Below are 23,304 nucleotides of genomic sequence, written 5' to 3' on the forward strand. Positions count from 1 at the left end.
ATTACCCAACAGTTCAATAAGACACACATTCAACGAACTACTGGTAACAAAGACATGGACAAAAAGGGTTGACATCCTTAGAATGGCAAAGGTTTCACAGTGCACAGCGCAATGCATACTGGAAATCGCACGGCTTCACTGTTGCAACAATACTCATTATCTATCTTCCAATTTGTATTTTAGTGCATTCGTTTTTCAAAGCTAATTGTAAATATGAAGATTATGGAGATCTTGTAACATAAAAATAAATGATTTTAACAAAAAAAATGTGGTCAACTCAAAATATGCATCACTGCTGCATGTGACGCATGGCAACAAGATTTATTGAGCTATAAATCCAACAATTTATTGAGCTACAAATCCAAGAAAAGAAACGTTTCTGAAGAACACTGAACATTTACTGACCTATAATCAAGAAATAAATATGTCACTTACTATAACACATTTTTTTGTGTTCGGGAGAGTTTTGTTTTTGTCCAGTAAAACCAAGGTTGAACATTTTGGAGTTGAACAGTTCCATCTGCTTCAATCTTATTGCTGATGTGAACAATAGTGCGTTTGATTGATGGATCCCTGTGAAACTGTCTTCTAAAGTGTCTTTGCACTTTATGTTTGTATGTATATATGTAGCATATGATTAATTTCCTTTCTTCGAAAGTTAATCATACATTTTCCATTATTTAGGGTTATTTTCAGCTGGAACAAAACCAAATACATAGGAGTAATGGGTAGTCAAGAGTGAGTACATTTTTCGGGACACCCTGCCGTACGTAAGGATCAATGCAACATGTCCATAAAACTCCATGTCCATGTAATTCTACTTGTTTACCTCCTCCTATCTTCCATCATTAGTCCGAGACTCCACCCACTGTGGTGCATCCGGATTCAGGAATAATCACAGCTTGATTGCCATAGTTACCACAACAACACAAAAAGTTAAACTTCTACCAGCAATGTCTTCTTTTCCTCTCTTTCACTGCGATGTTGGTCTTCTTCTGTGATATCTCGCCTAACTGTCGGGACGGGCATCCCTGTGGTGAACCAACATCTCTGACTCCACAGGGGGAGAGCTTAAGGCAGTGTGGCCCGAATTAGAATCGTGCGCCGCCTTCCAATCATGTCATCAGACTCTCCAGATGGGAAGTTTGTTAGCGTGTGAGTCAGCGTACCAATGGCCTGTTTCAGTGTGCATGCAAGCAATGGAGGATGTTTCGTCTCCGTGGTGACGTGGATGTTTTTACATGTTACTTTACCCTTTTAAAGGGTATGGGAATATATGTTTCTTTGTATATTCCCTCTTTTGGCCAGCAAGGAAGCCTAGTGATTAGCACGTCTGCCTTACAGTCTGAATTAAGTTTTCATGTTCTCCTCATGCTTGCGTGGGCATTTTCCAGGTGATAAAACCATGTTTGGTTAATTGAAGAAACAAAGTATTACAGAAACATGCATTGAAATAGTAGTTCGTGTCTGTCTCACAGTCAGGAGATGCGGGTTCAAATCTCTGTTGGAATGTATCTGTGTGGAGATAACATGTTCTCCTTGTGCTTACATGTGTTTTCTCCAGGTATTGCAGCTTTACCACACATCCCCAAAATATGCTTATGTTAACTGAGGACTCTAAATCCATCCATCCATTTTCTGAGCCGCTTCTCCTCACTAGGGTCGAGGGCGTGCTGGAGCCTATCCCAGCTATCATCGGGCAGGAGGCGGGGTACACCCTGAACTGGTTGCCAGCCAATCGCAGGGCACACATAAACAAACAACCATTCGCACTCACATTCACACCTACGGGCAATTTAGAGTTGTCAATTAACCTACCATGCATGTTTTTGCGATGTGGGAGGAAATCGGAGTGCCTGGAGAAAACCCACGAAGGTACGGGGAGAACATGCAAACTCCACACAGGCGGGATTGAACCCCGGTCCTTAGAACTGTGAGGCAGATGCTCTAACCAGTCGTCCACCGTTCCACATACTCTAAATCCAGGTGTGTCCAAATGTTTTTCCTCCAATGGCCACATACAGAAAAATCGAAGGAAGCAAGGGCCACTTTGACAGTCTTCACCTTTATTATTTAACACGCTAAAGCCAATTCATCAGTGTCGTTAAACATCCATCCAATCCATTCTCTGTACCGTTTATCCTCACTAGGGTCGTCACTATCTCCATCCATTTTCTGTACGGCTTTATCCTCACAAGGGTTGCGGGCGTGCTGGACCCTATCCCAGCTATCTTCGGGCGAGAGGCGGGGTGCACCCTGGACTGGTCGGCAGCCTATCGCAGGGCACATATAAACAAACAACCATTCGCGCACACATTCACACCTACGGGCAAAAAAAAGTTCCCCGTGGATTATTTCGTTCTTTCTGGCGGCTAGGGTCTTCTTAAAACGACCAGGAACTCTTTGAGGGGGCGGGCTGTGCTGACGAACGCTGATTGGTTGACAGACCTCTGTAGGCGTTTACATTTTCATTCACAGAGCCGCCATTATGCAGCGTTCTGCAGGTCTCTAGACAAGATTAATATACATTGAAAATCAAAACTTCGAATCACCGGTGGTGGGTTGAGGGCGAGCTCTGCCGCCGCTCCTGCAGCAAGGCCCGCCGCTGGCCGACTCGATTCCGCTAAGGCGCGGAGGTCCGAGTCCAAGCGGGCGTGTGCGTCTTTCTCGGCCGGGGCTTCCGAACACTGATCTTTATGTTTTCCCGCTGAGCCACACTTGGTGGACAAGGAGCAGGCTGGACAAACTGCGACGTCGTCGGACTGGAAGTACGCCCCCGCCACGGGCTCAGCGGCGAGATCCACTGCCGCCCCGGCGGCAAGGTCCACTGCTGGCTGACTTGGTCCTGTTCAGGAACGGAAGCCCGAGCCCAAGTGGGCATGTGCGTCTCTCAAAGAGTAGACAAACACCGGCGAAAAGCTGGCCAGCGGGGATGCCCTGATGGTCCAATCCCGTCAGTTGAGGAGGAAAAAATATATATATATATATTTGCAACGTACAGTCTGTTTTTTTTTTCATGCAAACACATTTAAAGATACGAAATACTTCACACTACTGTGTTTAAAAACTGACTAAGAGCTGTCCAGGAAGTCATGTATTTATTTATTTTTTTTACCGAACCTTATCCAGGTAAGGTATTTGCAATGCCAACCTGGCTGCAGACAGCATATTAAAACAAAGCCAAATAGACGCAAATACATATACAAAGTGTACAATGTGATATAGTAACAAGTTAAATATTACATTACATCATATGGTGATATAAAACACGGTGAATAAAAGATCCATAAAAGGCACCTGAGCGGATTAGGGTTAGGCTAACCCTAACCCAAACCCTATTCTCTAAAACTGGAAAACTTGCATGAAGAAAAATGTAATCGTCTGAATGCTAAGACATTCAAAAAAACTTGTCTTTTAGAATAAATAAATACATAAACAAATATAGAAGCCCGCAGATAACTATAGGTGTGATTTATTGTTCTCAAATTTGTAATGGAACTGTGTAAGGATTCAGATTCATTAGAAAGAAATTAGACATTACAGCCATAGTCATCTGCAATCTTCTGTTGCACAATCTATTTAGGTATGTCATCGCAATAAAATAGAATCAATATTCTAATTTATTTAAATGTACCTGTATATAATACAACTCCCTACCTCAAAGATTGTCTGCAGCAAGGTTGGCATTGCAAATGTCAATCAGTTTTCAATTGCCTCACCAGGATAAAGGGTTCGGTTTTAAAGGTATCACAAATATTTGGAACTTAGATTACGATATAAAATAAGAAATTGAAAGCTTGAAATACCAGTATTTTTTAGATCCAGTAGGTGTCAGTAATGAGCGACATCAGCCTCATTTAGCCTTAAGCTACCTTGAACTAATTAGTGAGATGGTAACACAAACCACATGGGCCAAAGGAAGTCTACGTTCCTGGGCTGGTGCGGTGGAAACGCCCCTTATTAAAATGCACTTGTGGCGGCCCGCCACAAATTGTGGGAAACCCTGTAAGACGCCAGCTGACCTGCAACCCTAATGAGGACAAACAGTATAAAAAATGGTTGGATGGATTCTCTCTCTTCTTACCATCTTGTAGGTAATGTTTGAGAGTGTTTTCGGATCGTAACAGAATCCCAATTTCCCTCAAACACTGCCCCCACCTTGTTTTCAAAGACCTTCCCGCAATTCTGCGCGAGGTCTCATCAAAATTTTGCAGACTTTTAATGAGGTACCTGTTTATCAAGTCCACTCAGGGAAGCTGTGTGAGCGCTTAGCATTTGCTCTCCAATTAGGGAAGCTAAACAGTCCCTGTTGCTCATAATCAACCCTTCTGGGGAAGGAGACGTGCGCTGACTGTTGGGAGTATTTGGCCACGCTGCAGAATGGAAGATGCTGCAGGGAAGGAAGAAGGTGGCTTCATTTTTTAGCAGCCCAATAACAATCAGTTCAGTTTTGGGGTACGGGGGTGGAGGGGAGGTTGGGGACTAATTCATGCCTACTCAAAGCAAAACTGTCCATTCGTTTACGTCACAAAAATCAAGCCAATGTGGCCATCTAGTGGATGGAGATGCTTTAGTTTGTAGGCGCAGCGCAGTGGGCGACAGAAAGAAGGATGTTCATTCAAGGAGGTTGGAATAGTTGATTGTGATGTTTTGCACCCAAAATTGGAACTACTAGCTACGTAGCATTCGCACTCACATTGACACCTAAAGAAACTTTTGAGGAAGCCAGAGTACCGAAAGTGTGAAAACCCATGCAAGCACGAGGAAATCATGCAAACTCCACAAGGAAAGGCCAGCGCCGGGATTCGAACCACCAAACTCGAGGCGAACTACGAGGCCACTGAACCGCCAAATATTATTTCAGTCATGAATAATGTATGTCATTTTATATTATTACGAGCTTTTTACATGTTTAATATGTTCTTCCTCACCATTGTCTCCACCTCTGCTATACCCCCAACCCCAAGATTACAGCTAACCAGCGTATGTATTTTTAGTACACCCGCAATGGCATCATGTCGGGGGCCCGAATGTTCTTATCTCAGCTGTCAGGCCTTTTACCTGACACCAAGACGGGTATCATCCACTTGGGAGGTGTTGCGCAGGGGGTCGGGGCAGATGATATGTGGTACCACCTCTCGGCAAATTAGCTTTGAATTCTGTCTTTTGGTACAGCTCAATAAATTGTCAATGCAGAATGATTGGGAGATTATTATTATTTTGCAATACCTACAGTTGCTGAGTCACTCCTTCTGTGGTATCAAGCAGAGGTCAAATAAGGGGCAGAACCATTGGTCAGTGTCCAAGCAAGGCTGGTTTCCTGGGCATGAGAGTAATCTGCAGAGGTGGGTAGAGTAGTCAAATATTGTACTCAAGTAAGAGTACTGTTACTTTCGAATAATATAGTTCATCAGAATCAGAATCATCTTTATTTGCCAAGTATGTCCAAAAAACACACAAGGAATTTGTCTCCGGTAGTTGGAGCCGCTCTAGTACGACAACAGACAGTCATTTGACAGAGAACACTACTGAGACATAAAGACATTGACAAAAAAAAAAAAAACAGTCACTGAGCAATATAGGGTTAATAGTTATCTGATAATGCCGGTACATTTTTATTTTCTTTTTTTGACAAATGACAAATATGAATCAAGTAAAAGTAAAAAGTAGTTCTCCAAATAATTACTTGAGTAAGAGTAAGAAAGTACTCAGTGAAAAACTACTCAAGTACTGAGTGACTAGTGACTATTTATTAGGCTTTACACGATCAGGATTTTTGGGACCGATCAGCGGGTTTAAACAAACGATCACCAATCCGATCACAAGATGGAGGAATGTGTCTATTTAAATGACCTGTTCATTTACTGTATATACTTGTGTACGTAATTGTTCAAAAAAAAATATTTACAATAAATAATGTATCTTTGTTCCTCTATTTATGCCAGTGAGGCATAGTGATGGACAGAACAAATGAATGGTCTTCTATTAGATGGCAGGAAGTAAATACAGTAATTAATGTATCCACTTTTTTGTGACATTTTTTTTGACGTCACATTAACTCGGTAAAATCAACATTTTACTTTGCTATTATTTTGCAAATAAATATTTTACATTGTTACGTGAAGTAGTTATTTTTAATTCAGTTTGACAGCTGACTGCACGCTCCACATGCAATAAAAAGATGACGGAAAACAGTAGCAGGTGGCATTTTTGGTTCGCTAAAGGTGGATAAGGCTTTAATTTCATGAATATGAGAAGGACTCAAACAGACTTCCAAGATTTTATTTGAAAGTACTTCAACCAAGGATCTTTTTTCAGAGTTCAAAATGTTTTTGTTGCTTGCAAAAATGAAATTTTGTGTTTTCTGTAGCCGCTCATTGAGTTCATAAATGCAACACACTACAGATTTTTATACATGGTAAAAAAAGAAAATATATAGACGTGTGTGTGTGTGTGTGTGTGTGTGAGCAGTGTTATCCTCACTTGTCAAGAGTTTTGTTGCTCCATGTGGGGTTTTTTTTCTGAGGGAGACGCTCCAAATGGCTGTTTGAGTATTTAAGGTTGCTGAACCCTGCCCCAGACGACTGCTCCAACGAACGAGACAGTATCGAAACCAAAAACACCCTAAGAAACATGACATGGCCCTTCTATAAATTAAAGTTGCAGAATTTCAAAGAGGCCCTCGCGTTCTTAGATTTTTTTTGTATGCGGCCCTCGAAGGAAAAGGTTTGGACAGCCCTGCAATAGAGCAAAGTGCAAGTAGGGAGTAAGGCTCGTTGACTTTGAGGTGTGTTTTTTCTTAATTGCAAAAGGTGTCAGTGAATATGCTGAAGGCTACAGCTTGGCAGCTAAGAGGTTGGTCTTGTGTTTTGACTTAAATGGGGCTCCTTTGAAAGCATGCTGCCCATGCTAATATCGACAATATGGCATCTGAGGGTGATGCATGTCCTACTTTGTGGCTGCTACACAGACTTGAACATTTTAATATTTGTCACAGCAATGCTGCAAGATGTAGCCTGAAACCCTGCATGAAACAATTGATGATCAATATCGCCTCTGATTGATATTTTACCCTCATGATGGTTTTCCCACTGGCCCAGTCACTCAGCTCAGTAATGGGTCTCTCAGTAAAAAGCTCTAATGAAGCCTGAGGGTCCTTTTTTGAATATTGTCACAGTCCTGGCCTCATTGCCATCCCCTGTTTCTCAAGGCAAGGTAAAATCGTCCCAGGGTATATGAGCAGAGGCTCAATACACTGGACCACATCACTACCACCTTCGCCCACTTGCAGCCCACTCGATTGATATGGAAATTACAAGGGGGGTGGGGGACACACAGCGGTAAACAGAAAAACAAAAGACTGACCATGATGACTTGCACATTGCCGGCTTTGTTTGCATTTTTGAAAGACAAGGTTGCACAAGTCATAAGGAGCATTTTCCGTACGCGGCTCAAGAATTAATTAGTGTACCCTTCGACTAAAGCACTCAAATACTGCCTGATAATGATGCGTATTGTTTTGTTTTGTACTTTGCTCTTCACGGGAAAAGCTGCAGGCAAAACAAAGGCCAGTGCATCGGTCGATTTATAGATGAATTAACTATTCTGGGAGACAAGAGATTCACAAAATGTGATATGAGTACCACTAGTGGTACGCTGGCGGCACGGTGGACGACTGGTTAGAGCGTCAGCCTCACAGTTCTGAGGACCCGGGTTCAATCCCCGGCCCCGCCTGTGTGGAGTTTGCATGTTCTCCCCGTGCCTGCGTGGGTTTTCTCCGGCCACTCCGGTTTCCTCCCACATCCCAAAAACATGCATGAATTGGAGACTCTAAATTGCCCGTAGGCATGACTGTGAGTGCGAATGGTTGTTTGTTCCTATGTGCCCTGCGATTGGCTGGCAACCAGTTCAGGGTGTACCCCGCCTCCTGCCCGATGACAGCTGGGATAGGCTCCAGCACGCCCGCGACCCTAGTGAGGAGAAGCGGCTCAGAAAATGGATGGATGGATGGATAGTGGTACACTGGCTCTCTCTAGTGGTAGCAGTAGTTCATCCATCCATCCATTTTCTGTACTGCTTATCTTCACTGGGGTCGCAGGCATGCTGGAGCCTATCCCAGCTATCTTCAGTATTATTTAATTTTAAAGTCCTTTGAAAATTCTACATCACTTGCACATGATTAAAATGTGTTAAACCAACATGAACATTTGCATTTAATCTTTAAGTGCTGTTTGTTTTTAAGTATTTATTCAGGTCCAATTTTTATTTAACTTTTAGTTTCAATGCATCTTAATTGAATCATTGTTTAGTGCTTTTTTTAATGTTCCTATTTAAGCACAGTGCTTATGTTCAAACTGCATAATGTTAAAGTGGCTTAAAATATTAATAGCATCTCTGATGGAATTATGCACTGTAATAGTATTTCTGTGAATCTGCTCAGCTTTAAGACCACAAATTACGTTTTATTGTGTTTTACTGAGGGTAGTCGGTACGGAAAATGGATGGATGGATGCCTTTGTGCCGTATAAAAAGATCTGGGACCAACACTACGACCGCCCGCCGAGATGTCTGTCACGCTTGATTCTTCTTCCTTACCACGTAGGGGCAGTAGAGTTTCACAAGGCTCAAATCCGCGCTGGGTAGACAAGACAAGGAAGATTGGACAAAAACATAAACATTAGCGGACCCGCCGTGGGCTGAATTTGCTTTGCTGCATATCGATGTAATCGAAAATAATGAATTAACTGCATTTCTTCTTGAAACCAAGTTCTCGTGCATACCAACGTATTTTGTTTTTTAGCCCAAGTTAGCGCTTTAGGTACATGAGCTCCTACGTGGGTGTTTTTGAATCGTTATATTTAGCCTCAGTTCAGTTTCACCGTCCTGCTGTTTTACACTTGTCCCTTATATTGAAATCTTTTACGTTTTTTTTTTAAAGTCGATTTAAAGAGAAATGGACACGAGAGCCTTGAGGAATCCCTATCCAGACTATGATGGCAGCCCTGAGCTCACGCAGTCGCTTTTTGACTCACAAGGCAAGGTAATCCACACTCATTATGGAAACATTAGTGCATTCGTGTCCGTGTTAAGTTAATTAGACGTGGTGTGCCTTTGTAGCTGACATCGGCGTTTGCCCAGCGTTTGAGCAGCAAGATCGATGAGCTCTTGGCTGTCATGGACAACGGGCTCAAGTCCGCCGACCCAAAAGATTGTACCACCTACACCGGCTGGGCAGGTAAACGCATCGTTGAACTGCTGGTCACGTGACGTGGTCATATATGAAAATGGAAAAACAATCTGCCAATGTCAGGCGTCTATTTTAAAATGAATTGACCCATTGAAATGTAAATGATGACCCCCGCTCAGTCTTCCTTGAATGCAAGTTATCTCACAAAACACCTTTTCGATTGACACTTCACACATTCAAGCTTCTGCGGTAGAGAAGAAGGCTAAAATCATCATTCAAGCAAATTACCATGTTTTTGTTTTTTTGGTTTTTGTTTTGTCTCTTTTGTCCAGTTGCTCAGTCTTGGTCAAATGACAGGTTTGTTTACTAGTTGTGGAATCGGAAATTGCTCTGTCTCTTGCCACTCGTAATTATGTGTGATGAATTGTGTGTGAAAAGGATTTTTGCAGGGGCGATTCTAGGATCAGTGGTTTAGGGGTGCTAGGATATATTTTAGGGGTGCTTGATCGGCACCCCTCAAAATGGGCTAGAAATACCTATTCCAGTCAATAAGCTATTTAGTAGCACCTTGGCTTTAATATCATCACATGTACGTGACACAACAACTAACTTCTCTCATTCCAATTCAAACAGAGGACAGTGTGACAGTACTGTCTGACCACCTGAATCATTTCAGAACCACCCGAATCGTATAGCTAGGGGAAAAAACATCAGCTAACTCGTACCTAACAACACAAACGGTGACATACAACTCAATGTAACGTAGTAGTGTGTTGGTATTGAGTCGTTGAAGTGAGGAAATTTGCCAGATATCCTGGTTTAAGCCAGATGTGTTCATAAATACGGAGCCAGTGGAGGTTTTGGAGGATGGGAGTGATGTGGTCACAGAAATAGGACTGAGTGAGGAGACGGGCAGCTGCGTTCTGGATGAGATGAATTTTCTGAAGGACTTTGCCGGGTGGTTCTTGTCATACCCGTATAGTATGGTGTTGCAGTGGTCTAGTCTGGATGTGATGAATGCATATATTAGAGTTTCTGCAGTGGAGAAGCTAAGTGAGGAGTGGAGCTGGGTTATGTGTTTTCAAAGTGAAGGAAGGTAGTTTTGGGTACTCGGTTGACATGTGGCTCAAACGACAGGTTGCATTCGAAAATGACGCCGATGTGTGACGGTTGGAGAGTGTGTGAAGTGAGCGGTTTTTGGAGAAGAATACTGGACTTATAATTTATATATTTACTGATATAATTTATTTATATTATGAGGTGTTTGATGTTGAAGGTAGACTATGCTGATACAAGCTTGTTGAACAACGAGAACTTTATTGACACTCAGCAAGTATCGGATCAAGCTCTGCAGGGCTTGAGAGAGATTAAGTCAACGGGTAGCTCTGCCTTTCTTTTAAAGCCCGCATGAAATCAGCTTCTTTGAGCAACTTCCTACTCCAAATTTGACCTTTCATGCTTCGATGTAAAGGATGTTCCTTGTTCTTTCTTTGCACGCTGTCCTGCCTCTTTAATTATTAAGCTGTATAGAATGTGTGGGCACTGAGCTCGGGGGCCCTTCAGAAATTTATTATGACACACGAACCATACGATCTCCATGTATGTATGTGTTTACTTTGGTGTTTCTATGGGCCTAATGTATAGCCAAGCCAGAATGATAGACTGTGGAGTACAGTACTTAACAATCAGGCTTTGACCGGGGCAAAGGCAGAGATGGAACTAGGGTCAACAGAAAACATTTGTTTATTGATGTCATCGTGCCTCACATCCAAATTGACATTCGGTAAGGCGGGATGTCTACTTGGTGGTTGTTGTTTTTATGTTGTCCAGGAATTGCGTTGCTATACCTGCACATCCACCGCATTTTCAAGCAACCAGCGTTCCTCCAGAAGGCTCTGGAACACGTCAGCCGCAGTCTGAAGTGCCTGACCCGCAACCATGACGTCACTTTCCTTTGTGGCGACGCAGGGCCACTGGCTGTGGCCGCTGTGGTGTACCAACAGCTGCAAAAGCCAGGAGAAGCCGACGAGTGCATCAGAAGGTCACAATACAAACTGTTGAGCTCATTCAAAACGCCTTGGGAACTCTTTTCCACATTCCCAAAATTCGACACGTTTCACAGTAAAATTCACACATTTTCACAATTAAGATTACAATGAAATATTTTACATACTTACCTCCTCCTCCTTCCACATTTCATGTCTGATTCAAATTCAGAGATCTCATTTGATATGCGTCCCGCGTCCCTGACGTACAAAAATGATGAGGGACGTAAAAAGCTTTGTTAATATGCGTCCACTGACGCACAACATTGCTTACCTACGTATGTGTGCAAAGCTTGAATTAAGCAGCCTCGCATTGCAGTTTCCGGGTCAAAATTCGCATTTTGCGCATCAAAAAGCACGTTGAAAAGCAAAACTGCAAATCAGGTTTACCGCAGAGACGGTTGCGAAGACGGGAGACGGCAGTGGCGTATGTGACACAACGCGCTTACGTTCACCAATGCATGGGCGCGGAAGTGGAGCGTTCGACTAAGAAGCGCCAAGACAGCGGTTACAAAATGTGACGCTGAATTTGCTCAGTGTAGTCACTGTGTGACATATGACCAATCTGATGATCCGTTAGTGGCAAACATTTGAGTCTAGTAGGTGAGAAACGTGGCAAATGTGGCCAGAGAGGAATAAGAATAAAATGGATTATCATTATGTACACAAACGGGGGAGGATTTAGGTCAAAGGAGATGGATATATTTTTCTCTCTCGAGGTTTCTTCATTTTAGTTTGAACAAAAAATTGTAGTAGTACAGAGAATATTTGTCTTATTCCTAGTCAACTGGTCTAAACTCATAAATGCACAGCCATGAACCTAATGTATTATGTCACAAAATGCTAGCTGTTTAAGTGAAGATGCACAAAGGCTGTTAAGTGGGAAGTTCCCACTGGGAGCTCTTATTAAAAGTGCATATACAGTCCCCCTCCAACAGTATTGCAATACCTTTGTATTTGTTGTACACTGAAGACATTTGGGTTTCAGATCAAAAGATGAATATGAGACAACTGTTCAGAATTCCAGCTTTTATTTCATGGTATTTACATCTACGTGTGTTAAACAACTCAAGACACAGCACCTTTTGTTTGAAGCCACCCACTTTTCAAGTGAGCAGAAGTATTGAATCATGTGACTGATGTGTGTTTCTAGTATTAGCTTTAGCTTTATTTTTCTTAAGTTCAGCACTTTATTTGAACATGTATAACTTTGTCTTTTTATTTTCTTGTTCTTATTGTGAAATGCAGCCCTACTTTTATTTAGTAAATGAAGGGACATTACACAGTTGTGCTCATATGTTTGATTACCAGGGCAGCATTTGTAATATGTGTACAAGTCTTTATATCAGTGGCATAAAAAAAACAACAACATTGCTACTATTGTTTATATTGAAGGTTTATGGGAAACTTTATTGTTCTAAAATAATTTGCTATCTTGGCAGGCCTGAATGTAATATATTGATAGAGAACAAGAGCAATGGATAACACAAAACGTCTGTACAAACAGTCTAAAAGATTAAAGAGTAACAACTGTAATAAAAATCTGCAATATAGCGGAACCGTGAAGCAAAAACCGCGATGTAGCGGAGGATTCCTGTATCTGTATTCCGTGATGATAAGTTACAGGGACTCATTGTTTCCTTGACATATGCATCCCAGGACTCACAAAGTCGCAAGAGTGAAATGATCTATGAAATGATTTCAACCTTAAATTATTCAGCTCATTCAGGACATCCTGAAGTATTCCCACTCCTAAAATTCCCAAATTTTCCAAATAAAGTTCCCAAATGAATCGATCTTTACACATTTACTTCCTACTTCCACATTTCATGACGGATTCAAACCATTCCAAGTCTCAAATCTGAATTTCAATGAATTCCACAGCATTTCAGCATTCACACACAATTTCTAAAGAATGACTTCGATTTAATTAGACTTAGAAATCGTAAAACTACCCATCATTAATTGTCAAACGGGTGTTGTTTCGAGGAGTGTCACTCTCATCTTTCATCTCTTGCAGACTGCTGCAGTATCACCAGACTGTTGTGAAAGGTTCAGGCGGGATGCCAGACGAGCTCCTCTATGGTCGCGTGGGTTACCTCTATTCTCTCATCTTTATCAACCAGCAGCTCGGCACAGACAGAATCCCACTGCAGCACATCCAGCAGGTGACAAAGTATTATTATTCACCTTTATTGGCTTCTTATTTTAATAGTCACTGATTAACAGCAATGTTTCATTGTATTCTCTCTCAGATCAGTGAGGCTGTTTTGGCATCAGGCGAGCACCTCAGTAGGAAGTTTCACATCCAGAATCAAAGCCCCCTGATTTATGAGTGGTACAATGAACAATATGTAGGCGCTGCCCACGGATTGGCTGGCATTTACTACTTCCTCATGCAGGTAAAGGAACCATCATTCTGACGTTAGCATAGCAAGAAACCCCCAGTTTTACTCCTACCTTCTTGGACCCTGGCAGTCTGGGTTTGTTGCAGCTGAGGAGAACATTCGGAGGATGGTCAAACCCAGCGTCGACTATGTTCGCCATATTAAGTTCCCCTCGGGGAACTATCCTCCCTGCATCGGAGATGGTCGTGACCTGCTAGTGCACTGGTGCCATGGATCCCCGGGCGTCATCTATATGCTCCTGCAGGCACACAAGGTAAATGCAGAGTTGTAATTCTCTCATAAGAGAGAGAATGTGTTTTTTTTTTGAGAAATTGCGTGGAAATGCTGAAGAGATGACACTAAACTGAAATGCTGTGGAATTAGTTGCATTGTTGAGATGTAGAATATTGGAATGCTTTGAATTGGCCAAGAGAGGTGAAAGGAGGTTGACATGTAAAAACTTAATTTTTATTGTCAAAATTTGGGAATTTGGGAAGCTGAACAGTTTCAAGTTGGAATAGTTTGTGAATTTGTTGAGAAATGTGAAAGGAGCTAAAAATGTATACTGTGAAAATATGGGCATTTTGAGAATGTTATAAATAGCTCTGTAGATGTTCTGAATGAGTTGAACATTTTGAAGTTAAAATGGTTTGATTCAGTGACGAAATGTTGAAGGAGGTAAATATGTAAAATATGTCTTCATTTTGGAGATTTATTGTGAAAGTGTGTGCATTTTGGGACTGACAACAGTTGTGGATGTGTCCTAAATGAGCTCAACAGTTTGAAGTTGAAATGGTTTAAATCGGTTAAATAAGTTGTGAAATATGGAAGGATGAGTTAAATTTGGAAAAAGTGTCTATTTGTTTCACTGGTAATTATTCTCATGGAAAATATGTGGAAAATTGTGGGAAAAGTGGGAATTTTGGAAATGTGAAAAAGAAAAAAGTTGACCGGACGTCCTCAATGAGGTGAATATTATGATTTGGGAATGGTTTGAATTGGTGGAGAAATATGAACGTAGTTAAAGGACAGAAAGGTGGTGGAGTAATAAAAATACAAAATTCTGGTGTAGAAATATCATACAGTCACAAATGCATGTGTGCATGCTCTTCAGCAATATAAAATACATGAAAGATAATATCTCCCATGTTCTGTCACCATCTTATGATCTAGCTTAATGAATTCTTTTTGGATGTTGCAGGTGTTTGGAGAATCTCAGTACCTGGCGGATGCTCTGCAGTGTGGCGAGGTTGTGTGGCGGTGGGGATTGGTGAAGAAAGGCTACGGGCTGTGTCATGGCGCGGCAGGCAATGCTTATGCCTTCCTGGCTCTGTACCGTCAAACGCAGGATCTCAAGCACCTTTACAGAGCCTGCATGGTTTGTGCACGGAAATGATGTATTACTGACGCAGTCTGAGCTACTTCCTGAATTATATGGCACGTAGCGTACTTTTCTGGATATGCTACACTGAGATGTTGTCTTTGCTGTTCAGTTTGCAGACTGGTGCATGAACTATGGCTCACATGGCTGCAGAACACCAGATACTCCCTTCTCACTTTTTGAGGGTATGAGTGCTAAAATATTGTTCTCAGAATATAAATCAGAGTCACTGACAGAAATGGACTTGAACCAAACTGTTTCTCTTCTGGTAGGCATGGCAGGTACCATCTACTTTTTGGCCGACCTACTGCAGCCAGCACAAGCACGTTTTCCAGCCTTCGAGGTGTGATTTTTTTTCCCCAGCAGCCCTTCCCCCAACCTCAAATCAACAGGTAGATGACCTGCTGTGACCCAACAAGACCGGATGTGTCATGTCTGTGTTTTTCCAGCTTAATTTCCTTACTCTAATAAATTTACATCAACCATAATGGTCACAATGAAATGTAAAGATTGTTCTTTTAATTTTTGCGGCTAACAATTTGAGTCATCTGTCATTTGTTATGTAATCCATTTGCTATTTATGCTGTCATAAATGCATCCTTTGCACTGTCGGGGAAATAAATTGAGTGATTTCTCACAGCAACTCTTGTTGTTCTTGTGCAGCAGCATAACCCACCACAGGGTGGCACCAATGGTCCCCATTGGAAGATTTCATTTTCACTATGCGTTATTTTAATTTGATGGTTAAATTTAGTGTCGATTACCCTTGATTCCAATGGGATGGTAAAATGTTAGCTGACAACGACTGTGTTAACCACTTTCATCCCAGACACTTCGAAGCAAGTGGGTCAGGTGTTGTCTTGTGTGCCTCTTCTCCAGTGCAACATATGGCTTGACAGCTCTCTTTTCCAAATAAGGCTCATACTTTACACTCCCCCAAACGCCACACAGCGACACAATGCCACCGCTCTTTTTTTAATCTTTGGTCCTTCTCTGTGACATACGGTTGGAGTGTTTGTGTGCGTGCCGGGCGGGAGGGGCCATGCCGGAGAAGCAAGAGGAGAGTTTGCGTTCCCCGCCTTCCCATCTACGAAACCGAACACCTCAAGCAGGAATGTTTAAAAATAGAGCTCATCTGTGCAGGGGTGTGTCCTCACTGGGTTCACCCTTTCATTCAAACCCCCTTATGTTTGGGTTATACTTGTATGTTACACGGCGGATGGCGAAGCATCAAGGGCGTTACACATCAATCTGTTTGTGTCATTTGTTCACCAACTTAACTGTGTATGATCTTCGAGACCAGCTCTCTGAGCCTTTTTTTTTAATTTTGAGTTTACCATCAACAAGCGACAGACTATGTAGTTAGGAAAGATTGCCAACATGACCCATACTAGCAGACGATTCCAACAGTCACAGGCTGCGTCTCAGCACCATGGAGAGCGCTGGTGGTGGTGATGCTGAACAAGCCGGTTCATCCCAGTTATTGTCATTTTCTGTTCATGATCTGATTGGACATATCACTCATACACTTCAATGTAAATGTGTGGTGAAGATGGGATCTTCAGCGTGGTTATATCCTCCTGTTAATTCACCATAATAAGAGGAAACTTCTTCCTGAGCTTCAAAAAAAAAAAGTATAAACGATCTCTCTGGCTTTTGAGGCCTTCTGAAGCGGGTCACAAGGCTGCACAGGTTTAATACATTTTCACCATCAAAGTCTATTTTCGTCTTTGAAACGAGACAAAGGCAAACACCATCAAATACTTGTACAGTTTAAAACTGCAGTTTTAAAATGCTTTTAACTATTGTGGCTCAAAGTCTTGATCCTAAAAATAGCCCTGCCCCCATCTAAAGGCCTGCTGCTACCACGGCCAGGCCGCACCGCTCACCTCTCTTGTTTGCCCTAAGAAAGTTAAAGATGTCCCAGTGTGTCATTTGAGTCGCCTCATTAGCATGTGTGACATCACGAGTCCGGAATAAATAAGAGCGTGCTCGACCCAAGGTTTAGGACCACTCTGTCTCGGGACTGGCCTCTTGTGTTCTTTCCTCTCCTGCATCTCCAACTCTCCAACATGGTGTGTACTCACTTGTGTGGTGAATCTTTTCGGGTCGGGCAGTGGTACCAATACAATTACTGTATTGGTACTTTTGGATTAATTTGGATGGAATCTTGGGAAAGAAATTATAGACAAGAAAATGCAAATGACTTGTTTAGTTTGATCAGAACTGCCAGATTATGATGTCAACACTGTAAATGAGCATGTGAAAAACATAAGTAAATGTCATTTTTAATAGTTTACAGTGAAATATTTTGTCATCCTTAAGTAAGCGTCTGCTCTTTGTGATCTAATGGATACATTATTTGGATTCACATCTTTGTGTGTGTGTGTGTGTTTGTATGAATTTCCGTCACAGACCGAGTTTACAGCGGATCAAATTGAGGGTAAGTGAGGATGATTCTTCAATGGCCATTCAACAGTAAGATCCTGTACTCTATTGTTCATGGGTTCGGTGAAGTTAGGTTCCCATTAACCGTAATCTGCTCCAGTTGCCATAGGAATGTGAATTATGTCTATTCTGAGCCGACCATATGAGCTGCACTGTTAACACCAGGGGTGAAGGTTTAGCATCCAGACTTGATGAGCAAGGTCACCTTACAGTCAGGAATCCAAATTGGGATCCTCACTGCCATTGAAATCTTGTATGTTTCGTTTGATGACGTAATAATTGTGTAATGGAAAGAAGTCGGCTTCATTTTGTGGCTTTAGAGTAGTTACCGGCACCCTGAACTCCCCCAGTCAGCATGTTTAAGTTTAACAGTGCTGCCATGTCTCTATATGGCAACTATCAGGGGGTATCAGTTTGCACCCCCCCCCCCACCCCCATGGAGAGCAATAGAGGAGGGGTGGGGGTGGTTTGTGTGCTACACCTGTTGCCACAAAATAAAAAAGCGTCATCCATCTTGACAGTCTGATGGACAAAAATAGATCACCTCCACTGCCTCTTAGCCTTTCCTTTCTGCGAGCCAGCATGGCGCCACATACAGTAGCTGGTGGTCATGGTGGCAAACACCATTATCAAGTGAAACCCCTTTTTTTTTTTTTTTTTTTTTTGAAATCCCAGTAAGTGTAAGAATTTCCCATGATCTCTCCTTCTCAGACTTCAAGGAGGCCTTCGGTCTCTTTGACAGAATTGGTGACAGCCAGGTGGCCTACAACCAGGTGGCCGACATTATGCGTGCTCTGGGCCAGAACCCCACCAACAAGGACGTCGTCCATATCCTGGGCAACCCCACCGCAGATGGTAAGAACACGACCGCTCAGCAATGCCTTGCCAGACAAACTGATGTGTGTACTTAATGCCCCTTCACTTGTGATATCCCCTGCAGACATGGCCAACAAGAGGCTCAACTTTGACACCTTCCTGCCCATGCTGAAACAGGTGGATACTCTGGCCAAGGGTACCTACGACGACTACGTTGAGGGTCTGCGCGTCTTCGACAAGGAGGGCAACGGCACCGTCATGGGTGCTGAGCTGCGCATTGTGCTGTCCACCCTGGGTGAGTCTCACCGTGCATTCCCTCAAATAAACACAAAAGCACTCAAACGTCGAGCATCATTTGTGACATGGAGCGATGTCGGCCAACAGGAGAGAAGATGAGTGAGCCCGAGATTGATGCCCTCATGACCGGCCAGGAGGATGAGAATGGCAGTGTGCACTATGAGGGTATGTTTCCCAGCACAGTATATGCCTTGTCATTCTCTTTCTTGGGTACTAAATCTTGTCTCCCTGTTCTATTTGCAGCTTTTGTCAAGCACATCATGTCCGTGTAAGCAGGCCGCAGCAGGAGCGTGTTCAGGACATCGGACACTGTTTGGAAGACCAACAAGAAAAGACAAGGACTTTGTTCAAGGGATGTTGAAGCGAACCCAACTTGTTTATTTTGTTTTCCTTTCCGTTTCAACCCTCCTTTCTCGGGACATCCCCTTTCCATTGTAGACCACATCACTCACCTCCCACCGGGGGCGTGTCTCCACTCGCTACATGAGGTGAGGAAACGGGGGAGCAGTGGTGACCGCTCATCAAGTGAGGGCCGAACCCTCCCCTTCCCACCGCCACCTCATTCGGTCGAGCCATCACTGGCCCAGCAGCGCCAAAGGTCCTGGAGAATGGCAGTGGACTGACCGCCAAAGACTCCCACCTCCCTGAAGACTGTTATTTATATTCACTCTGTTCACTGCAGAATAAACCTTTCCAAAGTACAACCCCAATTCCAATGAAGTTGGGACGTTGTGTTAAACATAAATAAAAACAGAATACAATGATTTGCAAATCATGTTCAACCTATATTTAATTGACTACACTACAAAGACAAGATATTTAATGTTCAAACTGCTAAACTTTATTGTTTTTAACAAATAATCATTAACTTAGAATTTTATGGCTGCAACACGTTCCAAAAAAGCTGGGACAGGGTCATGTTTACCACTGTGTTACATCACCTTTTCTTTTAACAACATTCAATAAACGTTTGGGAACTGAGGACTCTAATTGCTGAAGCTTTGTAGGTGGAATTCGTTCCCTTTCTTGCTTGATGTACAGCTTCAGCTGTTCAACAGTCCGGGGTCTCCGATGTCCTATTTTACGCTTCATAATGCGCCACACATTTTCAATGAGAGACAGGTCTGGACTGCAGGCAGGCCAGTCTAGTACCCGCACTCTTTTACTACGAAGCCACGCTGTTGTAACACGTGCAGAATGTGGTTTGGCATTGTCTTGCTGAAATAAGCAGGGGCGTCCATGAAAAAGACGTTGTTTGGATGGCAGGATATGTTTCTCCAAAACCTGTATGTACCTTTCAGCATGAATAGTGCCTTCGCAGATGTGTAAGTTACCCATGCCATTGGCACTAACACAGCTCCATACCATCACAGATGCTGGCTTTTGAACTTAGCGTCCATAACAGTCCGGATGGTTCTTTTCCTCTTTGGCCCGGAGGACACGATGTCCATGATTTCCAAAAACAATTTGAAATGTGGACTCGTCGGACCACAGAACACTTTTCCACTTTGCATCAGTCCATCTTAGATGAGCTCGGGCCCAGAGAAGCCGGCAGCGTTTGTGGGTGTTGTTGATAAATGGCTTTTGCTTGGCATGGTACAGTTTCAAGTTGCACTTACGGATGTAGCGGGGAACTGTTTTTACTGACATTGGTTTTCTAAAGTGTTCCTGAGCCCATGTGATGATATCCTTTACACATTGATGTCGGTTTTTGATGCAGTGCCGCCCGAGGGATTGAAGGTCACGGGCATTCAATGTTGGTTTTCGGCCTTGCCGCTTACATGCAGTGATTTCTCCAGATTCTCTGAACCTTTTGATGATATTATGAACCGTAGTTGATGAAATCCCTAAATTCCTTGCAATTGTACGATGAGGAACATTGTCCTTAAACTGTTCGACTATTTTCTCACGCACTTGTTCACAAAGAGGTGAACCTCGCCCCATCTTTGCTTGTGAATGACTGAGCAATTCAGGGAAGCTCCTTTTATTTCCAATCATGGCACCCACCTGTTCCCAATTAGCCTGTTCACCTGTGGGATGTTCCAAACAGGTGTTTGATGAGCTTTCCTCAACTTTTTCAATCTTTTTTACCACCTGTCCCAGCTTGTTTGGAATGTGTTGCAGCCATAAAATTCTAGGTTAATGATTATTTGCTAAAAACAATAAAGTTTATCAGTTTGAACATTAAATATCTTGTCTTTGTAGTGTATTCAATTAATTGTAGGTTGAACATGATTTGCAAATCATTGTATTCTCTTTTTATTTATGTTTAACACAACATTCCAACTTCATTGGGATTAGGGTTGTACATCCCAGCTCAGTCTGTTCTTGATCTTTCATTCACACGCTTAGAGCAACAAATAAGCTGCAAAATTTGGCTACATCAAGAGAAAATGTACTGCATATACAGCAGGCGCAGCTCAATGAATTAGAGTTTGCTGGGATAGGCTTCAGCTCACCCGGGAGCCTAATGAGGACAAGTGCTGTAAAAAATGGATCAATGGTCAATTTATTTATTTTTTTTTACTGTAAGCTATAATCAGCAAGATTTTAAGTAAATGTAGTCAATCTACACAATACTGTATAAATACTGTATGAGTTTCATTTTTTTAATTGAACGACTGAAATAAATTGAGCTTCCCAAAATAGTCTAATGTATTGATATACACCTGTATATGTAATAAAAAACTGTAAATTGAATAACATTTAAAAGGGAAAAAGTAAATGGCGTACCTTAGTCAAGGTTGACTGCAAAGGAGGAGATTTGCAACAGAAACAAATGCTTATAGTACCTTCGTGTTATTATAAATGTTTGTGGAAGTATGTAAAGTGATGTTATGATTGAATAATTACTAAATTTATGTAACTGTCAAACATGGAAAAAGTTTACATGTTCTCGTGTGGCACAAAAACACAACCAGATCACAAAGAAGACCCGACCATGAACAGGGCACAGTAATTGGATTGGAACAGTGATTTCTCAAGTGTGGAACATGTATCACTAGTTGTACGTAGGCTTACTCAAGTGCTATGAGAAATAATCACTAAATTAAAAACGGCCATCCAATAAAATACATGCGAGACATGAAATGCAATCAAACATACTAGAATGAAAGAAAATATCAACTGATAGCAAGAAAAAAGACAGAAAATTTTAAGTACTTCTGGGTAGTCTTGTGTAGCATTTAAAACCATTGGATACAGTAGCAGGCCATAGCGGTGGAGGTGACAAAATAATAGGTTCCACTAAACTATTATATGGCTTCAGTCTGCAAAGAAAAGTGTGGATCAGGAGTCATTTAAGCACAAAAATTGAAGAGGATGCGACTCGAGCCGAGCGCAGGTGCTAACGGTGGTTACTCCTAGCGTTGAAGCCCCGCAGCAAATAATAACATGTGAGGAAATATTACTACAACAACATCAAATTTGGTCTTATTTGGAACAGGAGCGAGGAAGAGGTACAAATCTTATTTAACCTTTATGTGCGATACATTTTAATTTAATCATTATTTAAGTACATTTCTTTTACCTTTTCCTATATTTAATGTTGTCCATCCATCCATTCTCTGAACCGCTTATCCTCACTAGGGTCGCGGGTATACTGAAGCCTATCCCAGCTGACTTTGTGCGAGAGGCACAACTAGTCGCCAGTCACATATAAACAAATGAGCAACACACTCAACCCAGGCAGGCACGGGGTGAACATGCAAACTCCACACAGGAAGGCTGGACTTGAAACCCAGGACCTGAGAACTGTAAGGCAGATGTGGCAACCATTCGTCCACCATGCCGCCATTTAATGTTGTTAATGTTCAGATTTTGCATGAAGTTACAATGATTTACAGTAACCCCACCCCCGCACGATCACTGAAAATCCGCTATATATAAATATTGTGTATTGAAGTGAATTTTTAACTTTTCATGTACAGTATTTGTATTTATTTATTTATGTTTACTTTAGTAGTGCAGTACTCTTTTAAATAATGGTTAGTTGTATTTAATTTTTAATGTCAGGACAATACATTTGCATTTAATCTTAAGAACGGTTTGTTTGTAAATATTTATTTCGGTACAATTTTCATTCACCTTTTTTTGCAATACTGCACATTTTAATTGAATCGTTATTGAAGTACAGTTTTTCCTATTCTTAAGCACAGTTATACAAACAATGTTACAGTGGCTTACAATATTGTTAAATATACCTTTTAAGAATAAAACCTCTGCCTCTTTTTAGATGAATGCTTAGGCCTACTATGCTACTGTATTTTAATGTTGGTGTTGATGGTGGTCCTTGGAGAGCTATAAGTACTTTTTAGGTGGTATATTGTATGCGGATGACATTTGCTTACGAGTATGTATGTTTGGCTGTGTTGTCTTTGAGTAATTTAGCACACAATGAAAACTAACCTGCAAGTTGATGCTATCCATAGGTATGTTACTAAACCCAGAAATACGGCTGCCATTTTCTTTCCATTTCGCTGTGCGGGCAATCGGCCATGTGAATTTAGCGGAGTTCCACCAAAATCGCATTTTCTCATCATTGTTTTGCGCAATGTAATTACTTGTTCTTTTCAGATTACGTCGTTGGGAAATCCCTTCATCACCTCGTTTTTGAATTTTTCAATTTATTTGAGATTTTCTGTGCTTCTGACATAGATGAAAATGTTGCTCGATTTCGGTGTCGAAACTCACACATTCATAGGATTCCTCAACGAGAGAAACCTACATGTCCTTGATTCACTA

General features: G+C 41.9%; 2 protein-coding genes across 7 annotated transcripts; both read left to right on the forward strand.

The window, feature by feature from the left end:
* The first annotated feature begins 8,628 nt into the window (after positions 1-8,628).
* On the forward strand, positions 8,629-15,639 carry lancl1 (LanC antibiotic synthetase component C-like 1 (bacterial)). Of its 6 annotated transcripts, none has more exons than XM_061777865.1 (10): positions 8,629-8,834; positions 8,939-9,040; positions 9,118-9,235; positions 11,018-11,228; positions 13,253-13,400; positions 13,488-13,634; positions 13,711-13,893; positions 14,821-14,997; positions 15,113-15,185; positions 15,273-15,639. In XM_061777865.1, exons 2-10 carry the CDS (start codon positions 8,954-8,956, stop codon positions 15,347-15,349), a joined length of 1,221 nt encoding a protein of 406 aa, XP_061633849.1. In that variant the 5' UTR covers positions 8,629-8,834; positions 8,939-8,953; the 3' UTR covers positions 15,350-15,639. The 6 variants fall into 6 exon arrangements, with proteins under 6 accessions (XP_061633849.1, XP_061633875.1, XP_061633841.1 ...); XM_061777891.1 differs by having other exon boundaries at positions 8,939-9,035; XM_061777857.1 differs by having other exon boundaries at positions 8,629-8,818.
* Positions 15,640-16,946: 1,307 nt separating this feature from the next.
* Positions 16,947-19,333, forward strand: mylz3 (myosin, light polypeptide 3, skeletal muscle). Its single transcript, XM_061778026.1, has 6 exons — positions 16,947-17,075; positions 17,416-17,443; positions 18,160-18,303; positions 18,389-18,559; positions 18,649-18,726; positions 18,805-19,333. The coding sequence occupies exons 1-6, from the start codon at positions 17,073-17,075 to the stop codon at positions 18,831-18,833; spliced, it is 453 nt and encodes a 150-aa protein (XP_061634010.1). The 5' UTR covers positions 16,947-17,072; the 3' UTR covers positions 18,834-19,333.
* Positions 19,334-23,304: the final 3,971 nt, after the last annotated feature.

The sequence above is a fragment of the Phyllopteryx taeniolatus genome, chromosome 1 (assembly GCF_024500385.1).
Source record: "Phyllopteryx taeniolatus isolate TA_2022b chromosome 1, UOR_Ptae_1.2, whole genome shotgun sequence".
NCBI lineage: Eukaryota > Metazoa > Chordata > Actinopteri > Syngnathiformes > Syngnathidae > Phyllopteryx > Phyllopteryx taeniolatus.

Bases quoted from the DNA above. Each gene is read 5' to 3' on its own strand.
- lancl1 (XM_061777865.1), top strand. From the start codon at position 8,954: ATGGACACGAGAGCCTTGAGGAATCCCTATCCAGACTATGATGGCAGC. The intron at 9,041-9,117 runs GTAATCCACACT...GTGCCTTTGTAG, and splicing joins TTTTTGACTCACAAGGCAAG to CTGACATCGGCGTTTGCCCA. The intron at 15,186-15,272 runs GTATGAGTGCTA...CTCTTCTGGTAG, and splicing joins TCCCTTCTCACTTTTTGAGG to GCATGGCAGGTACCATCTAC.
- mylz3 (XM_061778026.1), top strand. The intron at 17,444-18,159 runs GTAAGTGAGGAT...TCTCCTTCTCAG, and splicing joins TACAGCGGATCAAATTGAGG to ACTTCAAGGAGGCCTTCGGT. The intron at 18,304-18,388 runs GTAAGAACACGA...TATCCCCTGCAG, and splicing joins GGGCAACCCCACCGCAGATG to ACATGGCCAACAAGAGGCTC.